Source organism: Canis lupus, chromosome 3 (assembly GCF_011100685.1).
Source record: "Canis lupus familiaris isolate Mischka breed German Shepherd chromosome 3, alternate assembly UU_Cfam_GSD_1.0, whole genome shotgun sequence".
NCBI classification, from domain to species: domain Eukaryota; kingdom Metazoa; phylum Chordata; class Mammalia; order Carnivora; family Canidae; genus Canis; species Canis lupus.
This window is the reverse complement of record NC_049224.1, coordinates 89,342,974-89,368,539: the sequence shown is the minus strand read 5'-3', so window position 1 is coordinate 89,368,539 and position 25,566 is coordinate 89,342,974. Positions and strand designations below refer to the sequence as shown.

Here is a 25,566-nt window from a genome sequence, read left to right as displayed (position 1 = left end):
CATTTTTATTTTTTTATTTTTATTTTTTTTCATTTTTAAATTGTTAATTTAAAGCCTATTGTAAAAGAATAAACATATGGAAATCTTACATATTTATTTATTTATTTAGGAATCACTGATATATAACAGACTAGTTTTAGCTATACAACATCATGAATCGACATTTGCATATTTTGCAAAATGATCACCACGGTAAGTCTAGTTAAAACTCATTACGAGATATTAGACAGATAGAAATTTTGTTTACATAAAGTATAATGTATGATCCATAAGACGTTACCGGGTTGCATGTTGCTTCAGCAAGCAGACACTAAAGAGCTGGGATCTATTATGCAGGAAATTAAAAAGAGTTTGGGTAGGTTTAGTAATCAATTCTTGATGGCATATCAGGGGATGTTTTGGGGCTAATATCAGGGATGCTGGTAAATACTTTGCCAGAAAACATTTATCTGTCAGGACCACATTTGAATCTTATTTATTTGAGTACTCTCTATGCCCAAGGTGCGGGTCAAACACATGACCCCAGGATCAAGAGTCACATGCTCTTTCGACTGAGCCAGCCGAGAGCTTCTATCATGGCCCTATTTCAAACAGAACATTAGGAAAACCAAGCAGAGATCTAGGTTTTGTTATGTTCTTTCTAGGGTTAAGCTGATTTCCTGCCTCAGAGAAAGTTAGACGGCTTAGTCCCAATGTCAACCGGGCATTTGCGTGTGACGTGGATAAGTTAGTAAGACTCTCCGTGCCTCAGTTCTGTCGCATGTTCAAGGCCATAAAGATGAGCATAAAATCCAACCTAATATTATAGTATAGAGTGACTCTGGACATAAAATGAGCTGGTGCGTGTGATTGGGACGTAGTAAACAGTTGTATTATTGTTGTTATTTGTAGTAGTATCAGTACTAATTACAGCGACATCTGTCACCGCCCTTATAAGAAGAAGAAAAGTACCTGGGAGCCCTCATGCTAGCAAATCATTCCATTGCTCCATTTTTTCCCCCCCGGGTCTATTTCTCAATTCTGATAGTGGATGATGTGTTTGACCTACCTAAGCCTCAATTTTAAAATCTATAAACTGGGAATAATACATCAATTGCATAAAGCTGTTTTGAGAAATTGTTTGAATTGCACACTGGCATATAGTAATTAATCAATAAAGGGCAGCAATCGTGATTATTAATAACCACTGCACACTTCCTAGTGAGGCACTGTTCTAGAATCTTCAGGGGTGAGGGCTCTGTGATTATACTTCTTGCGTTTGAATCCATTTGCTGATTCTTGTTAGCTCTGTGACCTTGGGCAAGGTGCTTAGTCTCTCTATGCCTCAGTTTCTTGGCCCATAAAGGGGGGGATAATAATAAGCCTCCCTGCAAAGGATCGTTGAGAGGTTGGGATGAAATCATGTGTAGAAAGCATTTAAAATAGGCCTTTTGTACTCTTCCAGCTTGATACTGACAAAGGAATAAGGTCCATTTTGGGGAATGGAATTTGAAACAATAACCTAGCTTTACTGCCTGTCATTTCCTCCCGCACACCGTGTGACATCGTATCTTGGATAATTTGCTACTCTCCGAACAAAGCCTACATTGTCAACTTTAGTCTTTTTGTTTGCACCATCTCCTCTCCATGGATCTGCCTTTCTTCCTCCTGCACTTTCTCTCTTTAGTCTCTCTACAGGCTCATCTCAGTGTGGACGGGGCTTCGCAGAGGACGAGTCTCCTCAGACTTCCACGCAGCATGCAAAGTTGTCTCTTGCCAGCTCTGATTGCTTTATAATATCATCGGCCTGATGGAGTATCTGTCATTCCTTCTGTGATGTGAAAATCTCGAGACGAGAGATCTCAGTTATCCTGTTACCACCAATGCCTAGCATAGTTCTGGATACTAGAGACAGCCCATCACTCATTCATTCATTCATTCATTCAGTTATTTACTGAGTTATTTATTAAAAGCCAGACCCTGTCCAAGGCAGTATGGACACCAGAATGAACAGCCAGCACAACAAAATCTTTGTTCACATAGACCTTACTTCTAAAGGAAGACCCACTGATTGGACATCCACGTAGAGGTGTCAGCTGACCGGATGCATCTATGGGTCTGGAGTTGAGAATCATGGTCTGGGCTAAAGATGTAAATGTCACAGTCATCATCATATCAATCATACATAAGATCCTGGAACTCGCTGATATTACTAAGGGAGAAAATGCCAACAGAAAAAATAAGTCTATCTCTTACTGAATGAACAATAACTACAGGTTGAATGGAATAATGCAGGTAAAGGGTCTGCACACCATAAGGTGCATCCGAGGAAATCCCCATGAGTGCTCTCTGCTATTATTCTAATGATTTTGCTACTGGCCCTTCTAATATCTGCTCAGGTCAAGTATTCATTAATTTTGCACTGTCACTGAGATAAATTAAATGTGTTTTTATTACCCCCAGGAATACTCACTGGAGAATATGCCTGCCTCCCCGCAGGTTCAGAGAACACTACGATGTACCATGAGACTGTTTTCCTACCCGAAGTCTCAAACTCTTTACTGAAAGGTGAATACGTTCCTGTCTGTTTAGCCCCAGAATTTGTCTTTTTGTTCTCCGTCTTGTTGTTCTTTTCTTTTCTTTCCTTTTCTTTATCTGGAAGCTTGGAAGCAAAGATGGGCCAATGTTTTTATAAAGAACTTCTGCCTATCGCACTTGCTGCTCTATATCCCTTGGCAAGAAGGCAATTTGAAAGTAAGAAAGTTAAACTTTAACCTGCAATCTAAGCAGATATGGGAGCGATGCTCTGTATTTTATAGACCTGGTGGAGTGTAAAATTGAGTCTGCTTGAAGTGTTAGGCTCCCATTTCAGTTTTTAAAGGAAACCGGCAGAAACCGGCATTGACTGGATTCGTGGTTAGCCCAGATATTACTTCCTAGCTCAATGCTAATGGAAAATAGGTATTTATGACTCCCATTAGAAACTGCATGAGTGACCGATCATAAAATTATTAGTAAAAGAAAAAATAGAGAAGGCTTTTATTTATCTAACTCTCAGTGTGACTTAAGTAGTTATCACTCTACCCCTTTGGCCCAAATTAATAGTAAGAAAATAGTAGAAAAATCAAGTAGGAAGCAAAGATCTCATCATATAAGTAACCTGGAAAAAACAAAAAAAGACCCATCAGCCAACAGTAAGGCTTGTTTCAAGAATGGCTTGTGTTCTTCAGGCACTTTAAGCCAACTTGTCTAAAATAAAACTGTCATCTTAACCTACTTTCGTGACCTTCTCTGTTCCTTATCTTGCTTCACGCCACCATCATCTTTTTGGTAGAGTCACTTTGTCCCTTTTCCATCTTAATTCAGTACTACCAACTGCTTCCCAACGTGTCCATCCAGCTGTATCTTCACCGCACGTTTCAAATCTATCCTCTCCCTTCCACCACTAATTTTTATTAATCTTTTTATTCGAGTGTAGTACACACAATGTCACACAGTGCTACACAATGCAGGGACTTGACAAGTTCATACATTGCGCTGTGCTCACCACAAGTGTAGCTACCGTCTGTCACCACACAATGCTATTACCATCGCACGGACTGTATTCCCTGCGCTGTGCCTTTGACTCCTGTGACTTCGCCATAATCTCATGACTGGAATCCTGTGTCCCCCCACCCCCCTTACCCCTTAACCCATTCTGCCCAGCCCTTCCCCTCCCTCCCTCCCTCCCTTCTGGCCATCATCAGTTTGTTCTCTGTATTTACAGGTGTGGTTCTGCTTTGTGTTTATTTCTTTGTATTTTTAAAAATACTTAAATCCCAGTTAGTGAATTTACAGTGTAATATTGGTTTCAGGCCTACAATACAGTGATTCAGCACTTCCATACAACACTCAGTGCTCATCACAAGTGCACCCCTTAATGCCATCGCCTATTTCCCTCATCCCCCTCCCACCTTCCCTCTGGTAACCATCAATTTGTTCTCTGTAGATTAGAGTCTGTTTCTTGGTTTGCCTCCTCTCTCTTTTCTTTCCTCTATGATTTTTTTGTTGTTGTTGTTGTTTGTTTTTAAACACCACATATGAGTGAAATCATATGGTATTTTTCTTTCTCTGACTGACTTATTTTGCTTAGTGTAATAGTCTGTAGCTCCATCTATTGCAAATGGCAAGATTTCATCCTTTTTTATGACCAATATCCCACCATATATATACACACCACCTCTTCTTCATCTATTCACCAATCGATGGACACTTGGGCTGTTTCCATAGTTGGGCTATTGAAGATAATGCTGCTATAAATATTGGGGTGCATGTTTCCCTTTGAATTAGTATTCATTTTAGATTCCCCACAAGTGAAAACATTTGTCTTTCTCTATCCAACTTACCTCTCTTAGCATAATAACCTCTAGGTCCATCATGTTGTTACAAATGACATGATCTCATCCTTTCTTATGACTGCATAATGTTCGTATAGATCTCACATCTTCCTTATCCATTCATTTATCAATGGACTCTCTTAAGCTTCTTCTATATCTTAGCTACTGTAAATAATGCTGCAATCAACATAGGGGTGCATATATCTTTTGGAACTAGTGGGTTTTTTTCTTTGAGTAAATACCTAGTGAAATTATTGGATCATATGTTATTTCTACATTAATTTTTTTGAGTAATCTCCATACTGTTTTCCACAATGGCTGTACAAGTTACATTCCCATCAATACTGTACAAAGGTTCCTTTTTCTCCACATCCCTGTCAACACGTGCTATTTCTTTTCTTTTCGATTTTAGCCGTTGTTAACAGGTAGATGGTAATATCTCATTGTGGTTTTGATTTGCATTTTCCTGGTGATTAGTGATGTTAAGAATCTTTTCATGTCTGTGGTGATTTGTCTGTCTTCTTTGAAAAAATGTCTGTTCTGGTCCTCTGCCCATTTTCTAAATTGGATTGTTTGTTTTCTTGGTGTTGCCTTGTATAAATTCTCTATATATTTTGGGTATTAACCCCTTGTTGGATATATCATTTGCAAATATCTTCTCCCAGTCAGTAGGTTGGCTTTTTGTTTTGTTGATGGCTTCCTTAGCTGTGCAAAAGCTTTTTTATTTGATGTGGTCCCAGTAGTTTATTTTTGCTTTTGTTTGTTTTGCCTTAGGAGACATATCTAGAAAAATGTTGCTATGGCTGATGTCAGAGATATTACTGCCTGTGCGCTCCTCTAGGATTTTTATTGTTTCAGGCACATTTAGGTCTTTAATTCATTTTGAGTTTACTTTTTCTGTGGTGTAAGAAAGTGGTCTAGTTTCATTCTTTTGCATGTGGCTGTCCAGCTTTCTGAACATTAGTTATTGAAGAGACTGTCTTTTCCTTTATTGCATATTCTTGCCTATGTGTTGAATACTAATTGACCATATAAATGTGGGTTTATTTCTGGGCTCTCTATTCTGTTCCATTGATCTATCTGTCTATTTTTATGCCATTACCATACTCTTCTGATTACTACAGCTTTGTATGTAGATCTTGAAATCTGGGACTGTGATACCTCCAGATTTTTCTGTCTCAAGATTGCTTTGGCTTTTCAGGGTCCTTTGTGGTTCCATTCAAATTTTAAAATTATTTGCTCTAGTTTGTGAAAAATGCTATTGATATTGCTTTGGGTAATAAGGGAATTTTAACAATATTAATTCTTCTAATCCGTGAGCTTCACCTTCTACCACTATTGCCTTGTATTTAGGCTTTTGTTTTCTCTTGTAGGCAGAGAAGTCTAGTGGTGAAGACCTGAAGCTCTGGCATTATGCTGTTCAAGATCAAAGTCTGGCTTTAACAATTAGTAATTGAGAGATCTTGGGTTAGTGATTTAATTTCCTTCTTTAGTCTCTCATCTTAGTGGGGATTATAATTTTGCCTTCCTCACAGGTTTGCAGTAAATGTTTGCAATAATTCTTTAGGCTTGGAATAATGTTATCCTCAATAAGAATTAACTGTTGATATTGTTTGTCACATAGACTTTTAAAACAATTTTCCAAATGATTTTCCTCTTTTGTCTTCCTCAAAAATTTACTTGATTTCTGATTTTTTAAAATTTATTTTTGAGTCATTTTTCTCACTCTGAGTCTTTGTTGTTTCCTTGACTTAGAAACCTATATCCACTAGTTTTTGCTTATTGTTTTGATACCCCATATCTTGTCTTTAAATATTGCTCTCGATCCTTTGCCAGTTTTTTCCCTGGCTTCAAGTTCACCATCAACCTTTCTAAAGTTGGACTTGTGCTCAAGTCCCTTGACTATTGGCTGGCTCTAGCCATCTTAAAGCCCAGTCAAGAAAGAGAATCACTTCCATTTTGATCCAGCAATCCTATTTTTGGGTATCTATCGAAAAAAAAACAAAAAACAAAAAAACAGGACACTGAAGAAGTATCTATACGTCCATTTTCATTGCAGTATTATTTACAAAAGCTGAATGCCCACCAATGGCTGAATGGATAAAGAAGATGAGGTATAAATATACAAGAGAATATTATTCAGCCATGGAAAATAAAGAGATCCTACCACTTGTGAAAGCACATGGGCATTATGTTAAGTGAGATAAGCCAGACAGAGAAAGAGAAATACTGTGTGATATCACCTATATGTGAAATCTAAAAAAAAAAAAAAAAAAAAAAAGTCAAAATTATAAAAAAAAAAGAGTAGAAAAGTGGTTGCCAGCAGGGTTTGGGGGTGGAGAAAATAGGGAGAGTTTGGTCAAGGGTACAAACTTTCAGCTAGTAAATGAATAGTGTTTGAAAATCTAATGTAAAATATGGTGACTATATTTAATAACAGTTATTGTGCAATTGACATTTCCTAAAAGAGTTCTCTCCAAAATCAAAAACAGACAAACAAGAACGATATATATGTGAGGTGAGATATGTTAATTAACAAAATGGGGGGAGTCCTTTCACAACATATACACCTATCAAATCATCACATCATACACTTTCAACATCTTACAATTTTATGTGTCAATTATAATTCAATAAAGCTGAAAAAAAAATAAGAGGCCTGGATCACTCTACATTGTCTTTTTTTATTAGTAGAGTTCAGCCTTGTGTTGGTAGGAAGAACTTTCAGACTCCAGTCTCAGCTTATCTCTTATGGTGGCTTCTCCTCCCTACTTCTCATTCTTTCTGACTACCTTAAGCTTCATCTTTTCAAATACCTAATCTTCTTCCTACTATTTCTTCTTCTAATTAAATGATTCTTCTCCAAAGGGCCCTGAAAAAATATTACCTCTTTGTGAAAGGCACTTAGCTGTGATTCAACCCTTTCTCTGTGTGGTTATAGTAGTGGTGATCATCATTGTCTTTATAGAATAAAAGCATCAGCAGCCACCACTTATTGGCCACTTACTAGCCAGTCACATGCTCATTTAATCCTTTGAGCAAGTAAATGGAATATTTACTATTATTATTTCCACCTTTCAGATGAGGAAGTTGAAGTTCAGGAAGGGTAAGCAACTCACCTGAGTTCTCTATAGCTAGTTAGTTGGTCACAGAACTAGGATTCAAACCAAATAGGCTAGTCTCAGAGTTACCACCCTTAACTTCCTAACACTTACACTTTTCTCATATTGCCTCCAATAGCATTTACTTGTATTCATTGTATCCGAGTGATGTCTGTCCATATTTGTTTATTTCAGTACAATGTCAGCCTTCAGAGGAAGTGATCTACGTGTTCCCCTATCCCTAGAGCTATTACTTTTCAAATAGTTAGTGCTCCATAAATGTCTGCCATGTTGAAGTGAAGGCCACTAAACCTGTCAACAGGAAATAGCTGTCCTGGGACTGCCATCTCTGTCTTTCTTATACTCAGACTCATTCCTGCTTCAATGAGGATTCTTGGTAAACATATGATGGTCCAGGAAAAAAGAATACTCATCTTTCCCTTTGTCACTAAATAGTTAAGTTGACTTTGGACAAGCCACTTAATCTCTCCACTTTTCAGTTTGTTAAATGGAGAGTATAATCTTTGAGATCTTTCATTCTCCCAGGAAGTTTTATGAGGATTAAATGAGATAAACAGGATAAAGACTTTTAAACTATCAAAGACCATAAAAAAGACAGGGACAAGTATTCAAATTAGTAAAACATGTAGTTTACAGCAAATAAATGGTAGTACCAACTGGTATGCCATTTGGCTTAAGTGTTAAAGTTCTAACTTTTCCCACTTCCTGCTTCTCATGGGTAGTGAAATGAAATGAAAGGAGGAAATTTTATGCTAGCTTTGAAACATCTCCCATTTACCATAGCCCAGAATAAGAAGCGCTGTTTCATTGGCTTCAGCAATGCTACATCTGGAAGGAGAATTTGAGACACTCTCTGTGGTTCTCATTTGTAGATAGTGAGACTGAGGTCCAGAAAGCAGAAACAACTCATTCAAGGGGCTGTCACCATCTCTCTGGGCAATGTGGGCTGCATAAGGCTGTCCTATGTTGAGCACATAAGTGGAAAAGATCTTTATAACCAATAAAAACACTGAACATAACTGGAAAGCTGACAAAGTATAGACTCTGGAGCTCAACTTCTGGGCCAACCACCTCCCCTGCCTCTATACCTCTTACTGATAAAGTGATTCTCAGTCCTCATTTTCCTATTCTGTTAAATGGGAATAAATAATAAAGGCAGTCTATCTTTTTACAACTGTTTTAAGATATAATGAGTTAAACTGTGCAAGGCACTTAGAACTGTACCAGCCACATAGCAAGTACTGGATGCTTGTTAAATAAATAGAAATAACATCTAAGTATTTGAACATAACATTTTCTAGGGCTCATGCAAATAATGAATTTAAAGGATTTTGCTTTCTTCTTGCAAAGTTCACAAACCTTCACCACTTACACTTGAGTGCCACCAAAGATTCTCCTGACTATATTCCCAGGTCAGAGCTTTTACCTAAAGTTACTAAAGAGTTAGCATCAGGTTAATTAATTCACAGAAGGTTAAACATTAAAAAAAAAATTCCTGGATGCTACTGTTGTATTTTTAATTGGCAGCATGTTAACAGCTTAAGTCACTTTTTGAAAACACATCCTCCAACAGCCAAGTGCTGATGGTTCTCCTCTGAGACAGGCATCTAAAACTTTCCATGATCAATATGCTATCAGGCAAAATGAAACACACTGAAATGTTATGCTGTATTGGATACCGAAACTCTGAAGTGAAAGTTAGGAAATTATGTTTTGCAATTATAAGAGGCAGTGGTGGCTTCCAAGTTAGGAGTCATCTAGCCCCACAATTATTTTGTCGCATTCACTCTCCTGTGTTTGCCCAAATCAACAACAAAAGCCACTGAAACGAAGCTTTCATTTAGTGAATCAATTACTTTGATTGAATGGGGTGGCTCAGATGTACTGGGACGATATTATGAAACAAATTTAAATAAAAACATGTATATAAATATAAATGCACATAAAATCAAGCATTTAGGGACACCTGGGTGGCTCTGCGGTGGGGCGCCTGCCTTGGGCTCCCGGGATCCAGGATCAAGTCCCACATCAGGCTCCCTGCAAGGAACCTGCTTCTCCCTCTGCCTATGTCTCTGCCTCTCTTTCTCAGTCTGTGTCTCTCATGAATAAATAAATAAATCTTTTTTTAAAAAAATCAAGCATTTAATATTTTATCTTTTGCATTAGTTCCTGATTATTATCTAGCAAGTAATCTTTTGGTCACCACAATGTCTTTTGAATAAATAGGGAAAATAATTACTTTATAAAAACATAAGTGGGGCATAGAGAGGCAAAGTGAATTACTTATTATCTAATAAGGAGACATAGATATATAGCCACAGACTTGACAGCATTTATTTTTTTAAAGAAAAAGTATTTGTGCTCATCTAGAGTATAGTAGCTAGGGATTTCTTGATACTAAGCCATTCATGAAAAAGGTAGTTAAATTCCTTAATCCTGAAATTATCTACTCAATATCAAAATATATTTATCAGCCATTTGTCAGCTTATCATGGAATTGGGAACAAATCTTCTAAGAAAGGCAGTCTGCCTGACTGAGAATTGTTACTGGTTCTGTAGATCCGCAATCCCTGGCTTCCAAGATATATAGAAGCTGGAAAACATCTTCATTTGGCCTCTGGAGCCACTCTCTATCCTTCTATATGCTGTTCTAGGGCCAGGAGACTGGCCTCTCTGGATATTATTTCAACTCCTTGCCCTCTGCCCAATGGGAAGCCCCAAGAAGAGATCAGAGAGGAGGAAGGGAGAGGCCATGGTATTTATTCTTTGAGATCTCTCCTGGGTGTAGGTTGGGTTTGTAGTGGCTGCTTTCCTCTTCCAAGGGCAGTAGCCCTATTGCAAAACCCTCGCTGATAGTTATAGCTATGGCTTTCTCCTTCTCTTGTAATCATGGGCATAGAAATGATAACTTCACTCCTACTAGCCTTGGGTGCTTCACTAGCTTTGTTGTGTCCAGAATCCTTGCTTGTATCTTTGCAATAAACTCCCCTTGGTGGCCCTATTTAAGCATGCCTGTGTTTCCTGCCGGGACACTGATTGATCCCAAATCACAGAACTTCGGTGTTGGAAAGTACTAGACTTGAATCAGGTTTCTCATCCTAGATTTTCTTAATAGCTCTATTATTTTGAGAAAATCCTTTCCTTTCTATAGATCTCAGTTTTCTCATACATAAAAATAGGCCATATTCCTTATAATAGGCTGCTGTTGTTAAAATGGGCTAAAATACTTAAAACATTTAAAATAAGATGAGATAGAAATTCCCCTTCACGCTCTCCTTGAATTTTTCCAGTAAGAGTTCTACTGATGTGATGTGATGTGCCTGTATCTTGCAGGCAGTCATTCAATAAGTGCATCTCTATCATCGGACTAAGAGCATTTTGGGTGTGGGTTTATTCCAATTTCTCAGCTGTGTAGATTCTGCACAAATCATTACAACCCTGTCAGGACGCAGTTGTCTCAGTTGTGAAATGGGGATGTAAGGCGACCTTCCTGGATGCAGAGTCGCCAGACCTAACGCTTTCCCAAATTCCTTCCAATTTGAAGACTTGTGATTCAAAGTACAAAACAGAGCTACAATTATACACCTGAAGGGCTTCCTCAATCAATATCAGAGGTGGTCGGTGCAGCCCAGCCTGATGAAGTGATGAAGACAGCAGGCTCTGGAGTCAGAATCCCAGCTCTGTTAATTGGAAAAACTGACTAAGTTCTGTGCTTCAGGTTTCTCAGCCATTACATGGGGAAAATAATACACCTGCCTCAGATGCTATTAACTGAGTCAATACTTGTCATATACTCATGCTCATGATGTTTCATGTACTAAGTACTCTGCATGAATTATCTTGCTTAATCCCAACCACAACCATGCAATTCTCTGAGGATACCAATGGGCTTTCTTTTTAGACTAGAAATAACCTATGCTCCTTTCCTCCTTAGAGCTTTTGCTTTTGCTGTGTCCTCTTCCTTGGAACTTTCTCACCAGACCCTCATATTATTGGCCTCCTCTTGTTTTGGGGTCTCAAAAGTCACCTCATCGATGATGCTTTCCCTGACCCAGACGAGGTAGCTCCTCTACCTGCATTCAGTTTCCATTACTTTGCTGCAGGCTTATTTACTTTATAACAGACATCATCCCCTGAGATTGTCTTTGTTTTCATGTTTATCATCTTTCTTCCCAAGAAACTCAATGAAGACAGTGAACTAATATGTCTTCATCTCCCACTGTAAAGCCAGTGTCTAGAATTGTGTGGACAACATGTAGTTTCTCAAAAAAAAAAAAAAATGCAAACAAATAATCAAATTATGGAAACTAAGGGGCCAGATAATTTAATTATATAACTCCAGGCATTTTGTTAGTAGGAGGCATGGTAGGTGTTCAAACACATGCCAGGATGATATTGAAGCCCACCCTGCCTGTTTCGGTAGTTCTTGGAGGGGATGATGAGAATATGAGCAAAAGCTCTAGCACTAAATAGAAGTGAATCTAAAAGATATTTCAGAAAGAGCATTGACCAGACTTTAGCGACCAGTGAGATGGTGGGTGGGGAGCATAAAGTGAAAAAAGTTGATTTTAATTTCAGCAAGTGGACAGCTTCCACTGATAAAAGAAAGTCACTCCCCTCCCACCAGCAATCAGGATGCTCCACTGGATGCCACTGCAAACATTTGCCACATCCTTCTCAGAGGTATGTTTGCTGTTCCCCAACATCTTTCCAAGGCACTTAGAATTTGATATTTGCCTGACAATCTCAAATATCATAGTCAAGATGTGTGCTTTGACATAAAAAGGTTGGGGCTTGTTATTTTTCCTTTTGTTAAAGATGAGTAATGTGTTTGATTTTCAGAAATTTAATAATGTCTATAATCATACTTCACGTAGAAACTCTTTGTCATGTGCACTTTTTTTAAATGCCTTTCATCTGAAGCACAAACAGCAGAAGAAATAATTCAAGTCTACATTTAAAATGACTATAAAATGTGCAAGATTTCCAAATATTGAAGATATTAAATCTATGTAACAAAAAACTCGAGGTAATATGCATGATGTGTTTAAATATTGAAAAGGCAAAAAAAAAAATAAAAAAAAAAAAATAAATAAATATTGAAAAGGCCAACTCAAAAACTAATCTTCTAATATACATGAGGAAGCTTGTATTCACATGATTTAATGCTTTCATCCAGTAATTCCAAATCTAGGAGAAAAAATAATCTAAAAGGCATACACAGATGTATTCACAGAGATATTTATCTCAGTGCTATTTGTATTATGGGATAAAAAGGGAAAAGGGAAAAACCTAAATATTCAGAAGCCAAGGATTGTGGTCAAATGCAGTATACTATCACTTTACAGTGGAATAATATGCTTCCATTAAAAATGACATTTACATTTTTAATAACCAGGTGAATATTTATGAAAGCATGCAATATAAGGGAAGGATAAAAATTTGGTATTGGTGTGATCATTAATGCACACACCTTGGTGGAAAAAGATATTAATTATTATTTTTAGTTGCTTCAAGGTAGAGGAGCATACAGGATTAGGAGAGTGTTGTGTGGTCTGTGTGTGTTTGTGTGATTTCTTATATTTTTCTATGCTTCCTAAATTTACTGCCACGAAGAGGAGTGACTCTGGTGACTAAAGCACCTGCCCCTCCAGTTCTGAAGGAGAAGGACGGGGAGAGGAGGAAGGCTGTCCTGTGCAGGAAGGAGCAGGAGCTACAGATTACTCTCAGACTTTGGGCCGGGACCACTGTTTGGAAGTTAAAAAAGAGGCTGATTTGGGCAGAGCGTGAGGAACAATGCTCTTTAAAGCTGCCAACCATCAGATGGGGGTCTTCCTGATGAAGCAGAGCAGCTCCCTGGTGATGACAGAGGAGTTTGTCTGGGAACCAGATGTGAGGAGAAGCTCCAGGTCTTCCTTGGCTCCCTTCAAACTCTCCAGTGCTCTGACTAGAAATCCAAATGCTCCACAACTCAGCAGGAGTTTGGGTCTTTATGTAGGAAATATTTTTCCTTTCATTATATGCGCAATATTGATAAGTCTCACATTTCTGCCATGAGGAATGAAGAGCCCTTTCTCATCTGCCTTCAAGGAAAAAGGAAGGGAATTCAAAATGAGTATTGGCCCTTCGCTAACTACCGTCGGCGTGGTGGAGAATGTTCCCTCAGCCGTGTGCAACTCATTCAAGCCTAGAATTAGCCTGGTCAGGCCAGAGCTCACCACATGGCTCTCTGCGGTCCAACAGGCAGACATTGGTGGCCTAGGGGTCCTCTGCCACTCTGGGCTCATGGCTCTAACCATCTGCCTCATGTTCTCATAGCATTTTTTCAGTCCTGTGACCAACAACTTAGGGTCAGATCATGGATAGGGACCCACGAATAACACCTTTCTGATATGACAATGGAATTAACATGTTTTCCTTTCCAAGAACCTACTTCCACATGCTAGGGTTTTCTGGGTTTTCTAGTGGCAGGTGGCTAGTGGGAAAAGGGGGGCGGCTAGTAGAGGAAGGGAGCTATATCTGAAGAACTTTTGGGGTGAGAGTCCAAGTCTAGCATCAGTTCAATATCAGGCAATTTTATGAAATCCCATTTTTATAAAAATATCAGTTTTTAGAATTATTCTGCTCATTTTTTAGTATCTTTTATTATTATTATTTTTTTCCTTTCAAGAAAGATCCTGGCTTTCCCCTCACGCTTAGTTGAAAATTGCATTGCCTCCTCCATGACCATTTATTTCAGGTATGACTTTACCAGGGATTGGTGCAGGAAGAGTGCTAATAGGGCCCGGCAGTTTTGTTCTTCCCAAGAGAATATAGGAATCCATTTAAAAGTTATATTTTACCTGCCTACTGTGTACAAATGACTGTGTTTTCAGTGAATATCTGGTAAATTGGCAATTTTGATTCCAACTTGAAAAGGGCAAAGCAATGGCTCTAATAACAAACATTTGCTGACAAATAGTGGCAATAAAAATGCCTGCAGCTTCAATATCGTGGATGATCAGGGCTGGGGCATTATTCTGGGATTATGGCCTTTTAGGTTGCTGATGACACATTATGTTTTTTGTTTGTGAGATGGTATGTGTGGTGTGTGCAATAAGGGGAAAAATCAAAGCAACCGTAGTTTCAATTATTTTGTCCATCAGATTGTCACTAATGAAAGTATTTTTGTCCTGTCTCCTTTCTCCACAGAATATTCTTGTAGGGTAGGGCCTTTTAAAGCTGTTTTATTTACTGCTACATCTCTCAGAACAGGAATAAGAACTGACATATAATACATTTATGTTGAATGAATAAGTGAATTAATTAAATCTCATTATTATGATATATTATGCCTAACCAATGCCATGGAAATAAGTTACTGTTTTATCCTGGGACTTTTGACTGGATGTACTGGGTTGTTTGAGGCACTATCTGTATTTTTTTCATTTGTGTTGTGGAGACTAGTGAAAATAGGGCATTCACATTTTTTACATCCTGAGTTCATTAGTTTCTATATGATGGTGCAACAGGATATAAAGAGAGTCAGTGAAGATACGGATTATAGCCCCACACCTAGAATGTTTTATCCAGAGTCTTCATATTCTGTTTCCTCACCGTCCAAGAACACCATCTTCTCTGTCACCATCTTGATGTTTGAAAAAATTGTGTATGAAAGAAGGTAATCATAGGATATTTGTACATGTTCATTTGTAAACAGAGGCTATTTGTAAATTTTCATTATAAATTGTACATGGCATCTTGACAAAATAAATAAAGCATTGCCCTTTATTGTATTGTAAGGCCATTTAGGTAAAAGATACCTCCTACTTTCTACTGCTTAACAATATCATAAAGTTGTAGAGAATGAGAAGATGGTTAGTCTTCTGTGTCAAGATGGCTAAGCTAGGCACCTAGTCATTTCATCAAGCACTAATCTCGATGTTGCTGTCAAGGTGTTTTGCAGACCTGGTTAACATCTATCATCAGTTGCCTCTAAGTAGAGGAGATTACCCCAGATGGTGTGAGTGGGCCTCATCCTGTGCTGAACAGCCAGACAAAAAGTGAGATTTCCTGGGGAAGAAGGAGTTCTGTGTCAAGACTGAAGTATCAAATCCTGCCTGAGTTTCCAGCCTGCCAGCTTGCCCTATGGATTTCAGACAGGCCAGCAGCCCCCACGGTCATGGGAACCAATTCCTTAAAACAAATACCTTTATACACATGTTCGCGTGTGTAAGTACACATATGTGTATATAGATATGCATGTGTATGTGTGTGTGCATGTATATGGTTGGTTCTGGTTTTCCAGAGAACCCAGGTGAATGAGCAAAGAAAAAAAAAAAAAAACCCTCATCTTTGTGTAAATGGTTTCCACTCTGTGGTAGTTTTTCTAACTTAATGACGTTTCTGAGGTTGTGCAGTATCTGAAAGGTGTATACCACATGCACAGTGTGAGTCAGGACACCTACAAGGTGATGCAGGCTGAAATGGAGAGCAGCTCTGCCAACAAGTTAGGCCATGGGAATCCCAAGTCTACTCTCACCCTTCAGATCAAACAAAACTTTCCAGATGTCTTGAAGCCCAGGCTCTGGTCACTAACACTGGGCTGTCATGTCGGTCTGCCAGATGGGAACGGCCTTACAATTGCACAAAGTTCCTCTGGGTATTGGGTAACCAATAGAGTTGATTTTACATAATATGATATATATATTTTTTAAGAAACAGATTACTGGTGTACATGCGGACCTAAACAAAGGAAACAAACAAACAGTTGGGGTGGGGAGAGAAAAAAAAAAAGCCAAACTTGCTTTGAACAGCAGGAGACGACGTTTTGGCAGCTGAGCAGGGCAAGAGCTTCATGAGCCGCTCTTTAATGCTGCGCTTGGTGCTGTTCTGAGCGTAGAGGAAACCTAGAACATACGTGATGGGTTCTGTTAATGCTGTCTGCGAAGAGAAACGAGCATGCTGCATGGCTTATTGCAGGAAGCTGGGCAGGCAGGACATGGATGCAGACATCTGCTCAGGCAATCACAGGCAGTGGGTAGGGACCCCCAAAAGGAAAAAGAAATAAATAAATCCTCCCCCCACCTCTGTTTTTCTCATTTTTAGGTTTTCTTTTCAAAACTTTCCCGTATGTTGCATTAACGTGTATGTTGCATTAATTAGCAAGTGGAAACAGAATCTCGCAAGTTTATCTTTCCAGCAGTAGAAGTAAAATTTGGTGGCTTTTCTTCGCCATAGATTGCGAAAATCACTGAAAGAGTTAACTGGATTGACATTTCTATATTCAACCCACAGTCAGAGGCCCGCGTGACAATTTTCTGTTCTCATTGCTCCCCAACTTTGATTACAGAGGCGACAGACGCCCTGCATAAATCATTCACACTGCAATCACCTGTTAGTACCTTTGCCTTCCCTGAAAGTGAGACAATGGATGTCCTTGATATGCAGCCTCATTAGCATAAGCCCAGAGATGCAACGGTCCTTCACATTTTTCACATGTGGACATTAATGGACAGAATTATTCAAGCAGAGTAATCCCAAAAGAAGCAAGGCATGTTCACAAAATACTAACACAGGAATGGATGGCGCAGTATCTGTGACTTCAGACGGTTGGGGAAGAGTCCAGGAAAGTCAACAGCACTTGGGTGGGCAAGTTAGGAAATGCTTGAAATAACTGTTGGTGTCAAGAGCCACAGCTGGCCGACAGCATCAACTTGCCCACTCTGAGTGCCCAGAGCCTGAATTTGCATGCTGAGATATATACATAACAAATAGTACCCCCTCCAAATTAGTTCAGAAGGTTTTGAATATAAGGCGATTAAAAGAGAACCAACATAAATCTAGGCTAGACCATCTTCTATCTTTATAATATGGACCTGGCAAATACATCATGTTGTTTTTCTACTTTATAATTCCTACCTTGGAATTATAAATAGTTCTGACCACAAGGCTATTAATCTACCTCCCTCTGGGGCTGTCCTGCCCCATCATCAGTGTACCCTGGGTAAAAACCTGATAGGTCTTTTGTGTGTGGGATGACAGTGAACTAGTAGACACATAAATCAGATCGGATCATTTCTCTGCTTAAAAGTCCACTAAAACCTTCATGCTACCCTTTGGAAAAAAAAAAAATCACACTTTCTACCGTGGACCCCCAGTCCCTGCATGAGCTGGCCCTGCCTCACTCTCTGACAGCATTTCCACCATCCTCTTGCTCTGGATCGTCAACCAGTGGCCAGGCTATTCTTAGCTTTGTTGGAACTCACAAAACAAGTCTCTTCTCTGCCCTTGACGCTTATATGGTGTGAAATGTCTTGTTTACTTGGTATCCCAAGTGCTAATTGATGGTCTGGCACACAAGAGGAGATCAATAAATGTCTGACAAATGAGTGAATAAATTTACTTTCAATACCAAAACAAGATCGGATTTCATTTCCTTGATTAGTATCTAAGTAAGCTTTTAAACTTATAAAAAATAAATCTGATTTACATAAAACAGACTCTTTAGTTGGCTTCCTCCTTGTACATTTGTAGAGGGACCAAGTGCTGTCTCCTTCGTAAACTACCTCTGGGACACTAGGATTTTGTTTTATTTTAGCTTCCCAAGCAGGACATTCTGCTTCTCCTTCTTGGTGCCGTTTCAGCCCCCCTGCCATTGTGTGCACAGTCTGGTGGCCCTTCACCAAAGATCAAGTTCAATATGCCCTGCAGCCTTTAAAACTCAATTCAAGAGGTGCTTGGATGGCTCAGTCGTGTCTGCCTGTAGCTCAGGTCATGATCTCAGGGTCCCTCGTGTTGGGTTCCCCACCCAATGGGGAATGTGCTCCTCCCTCTCCTTTGCCTCCTCCCCTGTGCTCATCCTCTGTCCTTCTGTCTCTGTCTCTCAAATAAGTAAAGTCTTAAAAAAAAAAAAAACACTCAATTCAAACACACTTGCTTCTACTAGACTTTCCCTGTTGTATTTCCAAGCTTCCTGAAGGAAAGGGCCTCCTCTGTCTTCTACTCTATTTTTTCTGTTCTTGCTGCACACTCTACTGTTATGGGTATCACGTCCTATTATAGGGTGAGACCCTATTCTAATAAGGAGTGAGAAAGAAAAGGTTCTCCCAGACATCAGAAGTACGAGAGAGACTTTAGTTTTACCTTGTACCCAGCTCCTTTACTTCAGGTTCTATTTTTTGATGTCCAGCCAAACTCCACAATCATCCCAGAAATTGACACATGACAAACACTCAAGAAATATTTGCCAGTTGCTTGATTTCCCCCTTTTTTCTTAAATTCTGATGCCTGTCAAGCTTGCTCTGTCTACGACAGCTGCTGGACCCTCAGGTCTGGGTGGAGGGGAGGGAGCTGCCTGCTTCTCAAGCATTCACAGCTATTCATATGGTCACTCCCTGACTCCACCTCAATCTTCCTTGGAGCATCTTTTGAATTGCTCTTGCAACTAAAGGTAGACAGTTTGCTGTTTTTAATCAGGAGTCAGAAGTCCCATATTTTAGACCCTGTTTTATTATTTCAAGTTTAACAACCTTGGACAGGTCATTAAACTTCTTTGGGTTTCTGTCTTTTCTTTGTAAAAGGAAAGGTATCCTAAAGGATCTTGGTTGTAAAAACACAGTTTAAATGTCCCTTTTAGAAATATATTTAGATAGAAATCATATATGATTTCTAACTTTTTTTCTTGGTAGATGGATAAATCAACTTTTATTTGACTACAAACATTATTCAAATTCTCTACGGTCTTTTCCTTCAAAATAAATAAGAATATTTATCATAAATGTTACAAATGATAAAAACAAAGTTCCCCAAATGATGTGGAAAGGCAGATATTTTATTTTATTTTAATTCCAGTACAATTAAGATACAATGTTATACTAGTTTCAGGTGTACAAGTAACTCATCACTTCCATACATCACCTACTGCTCATCACAACAAGTGCACTCCTTAATCTACTCTGTTTTTATAGTGTTTTCTCCCCAATGAGAACTTTAACTTTTGGAAGTCAGGTTGTAGACATCCTATAATTTCCCCTATCTCCCCACTTCTCTCTCTGCTATCAGATCATTCTGCTTTTTCCTCCTTAAAGTGTAGTGGTTAGTGTTCAAGCACTGTAGTAAAACTGGCTGGACCAGATCCCAGTGCGTTATGACATTGGGTAAGTTTATTGAATCTTTCTGAATCTCAGCTTCTGCATCAATAGAATGGATTAGTAATAGTCTCTACCTCATAAAGTTTTTAAATCTAATGAGATAATATATAAAGCATAGTGATTATTCATAATGTACTTTAGTAGATGTAGTAATGTACATCAGTAGGTGTTAGATATTAGTATTTTTCAGTTCTTTGGGTCTATGATATTCCCTACTACCTCAGGTCCATTCCAAAAATGCTGTTACCTCTAACTGAACCTTTTGTTTTGTTTTTATTTTTGTTTGTTTGTTTGTTTGTTTTACCTCCTTGTGGCTTGGTTAACTGTCTGCCTTGATATTTCAGTTCAATAATCACTTTCTGAGGAAAAGTGTACATGACAGATGAGACTAGACTGAGACTAGACTCTATTATATGCGCCTAGAGTTTCCTATATTTCTCCTTCATGGCATTAGCAAGAATATAATTAAAACAATTGATGACACAATTATATATTTGACATATGTCTTCCCTACTTCAGGATAAGATTAAAGGTGTCTACTTACAGCTTTTAGAGAGTAAATGTTGCTAAATGTGTTATCTCACTATAAGCAGTCACAATAGTGGTCAAACCATATGAGGCAACTGTTTTCAAGTACTTAACAACAAGAAATGTAGAACTGTAGTACTTGAGAGAAAAGAAACCCAAGAGGTGAGCTCCATAAATGGCCTGGTTCTCTCTGCCTAGTGGCATGTTCTCTCCACAGTTCAAAGAGGTACAGATCATGCTTACTGAGAGGAGATTGGCAGATATCAGAATTCTGGACTCCTAAAGTGACTGAAATTTGCAGGAGAGGGTATTAGGAGAGAACTGGTTTGTGCGTCAGAAGGGAAGATTTGTGTGAAGATTGACTGTGGCTCATTGTGAGGATTAATTTTTATTTATCAACTTGACTGGGCTAAGAGATGCCCAAATAGCTGGTAAAATATCATTTCTGAGTGTCTGTGAGGGTGTCTCTGGAAGAAATGAGCATTTGAATGGGTAGACTGAGTAAAGAAAATCACCTTCACCAATGTTAATGGGCACCATCCAATAGTTGAGGGCTTGAATAGAACAAAAGGCAGAGGAAGGGTGGATTTGTTCTCTGCCTGAATTGGGGCATCCATCTTATGATGCCTCCAGGCATTGGCTCTCTTGGTTCCCAGGCCGTTGTGTTTGGATTGGAACTATACCATCAACTTTCCTGGCAGATTGCGGGACTTCTCAGCCTCAGTGACTGTGTGAGCCAATGTTTCATTGTATCTATATCTATTTATCTCTCTACCTATCTCCAATTGGTTCTGTTTCTCTGGAGAACTCTGACTAATATAGTCATTGATTAAGGGCTGAGTGATGCATGCTCAAGGTCAGACTCCATAATACTTAGGAGGCAGAAGCTGCCTGAAAGGCTGAAAATTGAATAGAAATACTAGAAGTCATGTCATGCTGGGAGATGTTGAAGTTCTGACCCAAAAGAAAAAGAAAAGAAAAGAAGGAAGGAAGGAAAGAAGAAAAGAAGGAAGGAAGGAAGGAAAGAAACCACACTGCTGCAGCAGCACCACTGGCATTCACTGGAGAGTCAGAGAGACTATGTTTTGGGAGTAAGGGTCATTTTCTAGAGTAAGATTCACAACCTATGACTACATATAAAACCAAAATTGACCTATCCTAACAAATAATAGAACAAAAGTTGGTAAGACCAGAAGGAGGTGCTAGTTACATGGAATGTTTTCCAGAACAATACTCAGCACATTAAGATTTTATTTATTTATTCATGAGAGACACAGAGAGAGGCAAAGACACAGGCAGAGGGAGAAACAGGCCCCATGCAGGAAGCCCAATGCAGGACTCAATCTTGGGACCATGGGATCGTGTCCTGAGCCGAAGGCAGACGCTCAACAGCTGAGCCACCCAGGAATTCCATATTCAGCACATTAAAAAGAAGATAACAAAATCCAAACTCCTTACAATGTATTATAATGATGTCTATCATGCTGTCAAAAATGAGCAGATGTGTAAAGGAATGGAAAAATGTGACCCATAATCAAGATTTTAAGAAAATGATTGATAGAAACAGACTCTGGGATGACACAGATCTCAAAATAAGTAGAAAATAACATTAAAGAAAAAGATGACCATAGTAAGTAAACAATTGAAATTAAAAATATAAAAAGGAAACAAATACAAATAGTAAAAATGAGAAGTAAGATACCAAAAATCTAAAAGCTTTCTTAGAAGGACTTAACAGTAGATAATGAATTACTAAAGAAAGACTTATGAGTTTGAATAGAGATAAAAAGAGACAAATTATTCAATCTGAATACTAGAGAGAAAAAGGGATTAAAAAGTAAATAGATTTTAGTGATTTGTAAAAAGATATCAAGTAGTCTAACATGATGTAATTTAAAAAACAGATGAATCAGGAGAGGGGAGTTTGAAAAGAAATGGCCCAAATATTCCAACTTTAGTTTCAAACATCAATGTACAGATCCAAGAAACTTATTCAGCCACAATCAAGATAAACATAAGATGAATTATGTCTAGTCACACCGTAGACAAATTGCTGAAAAAAAATGGAAAAAAAAGCTTAAAAAAATAAATCTAGATAGAGACATGATAATATGAGAATGGTTTCTCATCAGAAACAACAGAGGCCAGAAAACAATGGAATAAGTGCTGGGGGAAATATAAAGACTTTCAACCCAGACTTCTATACTCAGTGAAAATAGTCTTTTGAGAAGGACGGTGAAATAAATAAAGACATTTTAAGATATACTAAAGCTGAGAAAAATCATAGCTGCTACATCTGCACTACCAGAAATACTGAAGGAGTTTCTTCAGGCTTAAAACAAAGGACATGATAGGAAGATCTACAGGTAGAAATAAAGAGCAAAATAAAGAACCCTGGAAATTGAAAATATATATGTGAATAAATATGAACTATTATCTTATTTCCTTTGTTTAAACAAACAAACAAACAAAAGGCATTGTGGAATTCATTACATTTGTAGATATAAAATTCCTGACAAGGGCATAAGGGGTGAGGGAAGGCAAATGCAACGTTACTGATAGTACGTTTTCCACTAAGTGGTACCATAGTGATGCTGAGCAGTCTGAGTAAGTGCAAGGGACAGACTACAGCCTCTAGATACTGGGGAAACAGGTAAGTAGTAGTCAAAGGAGGCGCAGTTGAAAAGCCAATTGAGAAATTAAAATGGAATACCAAAAATATTCGATGAATCCCAAAGAAGTCGGGGACAGAGGAATAGAAAAGCAAAGAGAACATAATCAGACAGCAGGCTCTCTTCAACCATATCATTAAATCAGAAGCCGAATCATTCTTATCTGCTACTGTATCCCCATTACCTTGCATAAGCCTGTTATATAAAGAGCATTCAATCAATATCTGCTGAAAGCATGAAATCAGACTACATTTGTCATATGATGGTCTCAAAATACACAGATTAGCTGCATGCCTATAATTAGCAGACGCATTTAAAATCTGCACGGTCTGTTTCCTCACAGTGGGTCAAGCAGTCTCCTCCCCACACTCTAAATGGACACCTGTGTCTGAAGGCTCTCTCTGAGTCTGACGGCGTTCCCCAGCCCATAGTACCAAGAGAAAATCAGTTGAAGGGGGGTCAACCAGTAGAGTGCTTTAGTATGCAGGGCGTTTTACTCTCATAAACACTCTTTGATAGATTAAAAACTTTACATCACATAAATATTCATTTATTTAGAAAAAGCATTTATCATAGCACTTATAAACATTTAAACAATGCTTGTTGTAGAGCTGTGGATATATAGTGGCCATATAAAAGAAAGTCCTTGCTCTCCGGAGTCTAACCATCTACTTCAATTTTAACACCCATTGCACTGCGTGATTAATTTGCCAGTGCCTTTCGCTAAATCTCAAATTCACTGAGGAAAGGATTCTGCACATTTATTAATTCATTTATTCAAAAATCTTTTGAGTGGCTAGAATGTGCTAGATGCTGTTTAGGGTGCCGGGAATAATGTAGTGAATAAAACAGACAAAAAAATCCTACTTTTTTGTCATCATGCATTATAGTCGGGGAAAAATAAACAAAAATAGCAAAATATAAAGCCTGCAAGAGAGAAAGCAGAGAGGAGGCATAGAGACTTCTGTTGGTAGGTGGGTTGGGAAGTAGGGTGGGGAAGACTGGTACTTTTCAATGTGGTTGTAGGGAAGGATTCAGTGTAGTTAGATTTGAGCAAACTCATCTAATGAGAAAGTTTCTTAATCTGTTTTGATTATTAGCATCATTAGCAACTAGTGCAGCATATTACATTTTAGGCACTAATATAGATTTGTTGAGGGATTAATCTTCCTCATTTATGAATTTATTCAATTAGTACTTATGGACACTTAAAATAGACAGGTTAATACCTTAGATTAATTGGCTGGAAAAACCTGAGTCCAATGATCTACTCATAAATTTATGTCCTTAGAAATCAAAAGTAACTCAACTCCCTTACCCTTGCATTGAGAAGTTAACCAGTTCTAGGGCAGCCCGGGTGGCTCAGCGGTTTAGCACCGCCTTCAGCCCAGGGTGTGACCCTGGAGACTCGGGATCGAGTCCCACGTTGGGCTCCCTGCATGGAGCCTGCTTCTCCCTCTGCCTGTGTCTCTGCCTCTCTCTCTCTCTCTGTGTCTCTCATAAATAAATAAATAAATAAAATCTTTAAAAAAATAATAAACCAGAGTTCTAGCACTTTAAAACTCCCAAAATGAAACAATATGAAAAGAATAAAAAGTAAGTGTGCAAATAAATAGGCCACCTCGAATTGTGATATAGCTGAATGCAAATGCCTTCATTCCTACCAGTGGGAAAGGTTTCATCTTACAAAGCCTGACATTACTGACAATCGATCAGCCCAGTATAGGTTGGTTGGGCCGTATTTGTGACCCTCGAGATTTCCATGGTCATGTATGTCGGTGGTCGTTTTACCCTGGTTGCTCTCCCTGTCCCACAAGGAATGCCACTACATGTAAGTGTCAGGTTTCAGCAGCGAGCCATGGGCCTGTGTTTCGAATTCAGCTAATGATGACGGTAACAGAAGTGGCAATTTCACCACAATGGGAAGGATGCTCATCTTCCTCCTTTTCATCGTATAGCTGATAGCAAAAACGAAGACTTTCTGTGACTTTGCATGGGAAAAAAAGGCTCCTACTCCATAATTCACAGCCCTGCTCAGCTTCTATCTTGTGCTTTTGAATTATGGACAATGTTTTTCTTCCTAGATGCTCGGCCTGCGGATGTCAGGTGGAAGAAAATAGTTAGTGATGTTTCCATAGACGTGGTGTCTTCCTTGGACTCAATAACAATGACCAAATCACCAGGGGTTTCGGTGGCGCTGTGATCCCATCTGGGTCTCCCTCCTTGGCATCAGTGACAAGCAGATTGTACACAAGCAGATTTACGAGCAGTGACTTGATGTTGAGGCTAGAAAGTATATTCATGACGAGTTGCAACTGTGCTCCTACCTGCCAGCGTGTCTATTTTTCAGATAAGCTTATGGCTCCTAAATACACAGACAGTTCTTTTTGTGTTTCCAAATTTATTCCTAAAAAAAAAAAAAAAAAAAGGCTCCAGATGACTTGGACTTCATACTCTGGTGATAATTCTTACTGAAAACTGTTGGCCAATCATGCCAATTGCTACTGATCCTGTAGTCAGCCTGGATGCAATTATTCACTTTTAAGGACAGCAGCAGGGTTCATGACTACCTGAACTGCTTAGATGGTGAAGTCTTTGTGAGGGAGTTGGGAAATGATCTGGAGTTCTCTGTAAGTAGGGGCTTGCCCCGGACAGTGCCAATTTGTGACGATGGTCCTAACACCCCATCTGTTAGCATCCCCTTTTCATGGCCACAGTGTTCCTGTTTAAGAAGACAAATTATATCAGCAACCAGTGG

The 25,566-nt window shown here is 38.8% G+C and overlaps 1 protein-coding gene across 4 annotated transcripts in view; it reads right to left on the bottom strand.

The window, feature by feature from the left end:
• Nucleotides 1-25,566, bottom strand: part of KCNIP4 (potassium voltage-gated channel interacting protein 4) — a 1,126,248-nt gene that overhangs the window by 125,419 nt on the left and 975,263 nt on the right. Inside the window, exon 2 of one of the 4 annotated variants that reach the window (XM_038533576.1) lies at nt 16,264-16,365. The exons of the other annotated variants lie outside the window; for them this stretch is intronic. Within the exon in view, the coding sequence (XP_038389504.1) occupies nt 16,264-16,365 (102 nt within the window). The remainder of the gene's footprint in view (nt 1-16,263; nt 16,366-25,566) is intronic. 4 annotated transcript variants of the gene reach the window in all.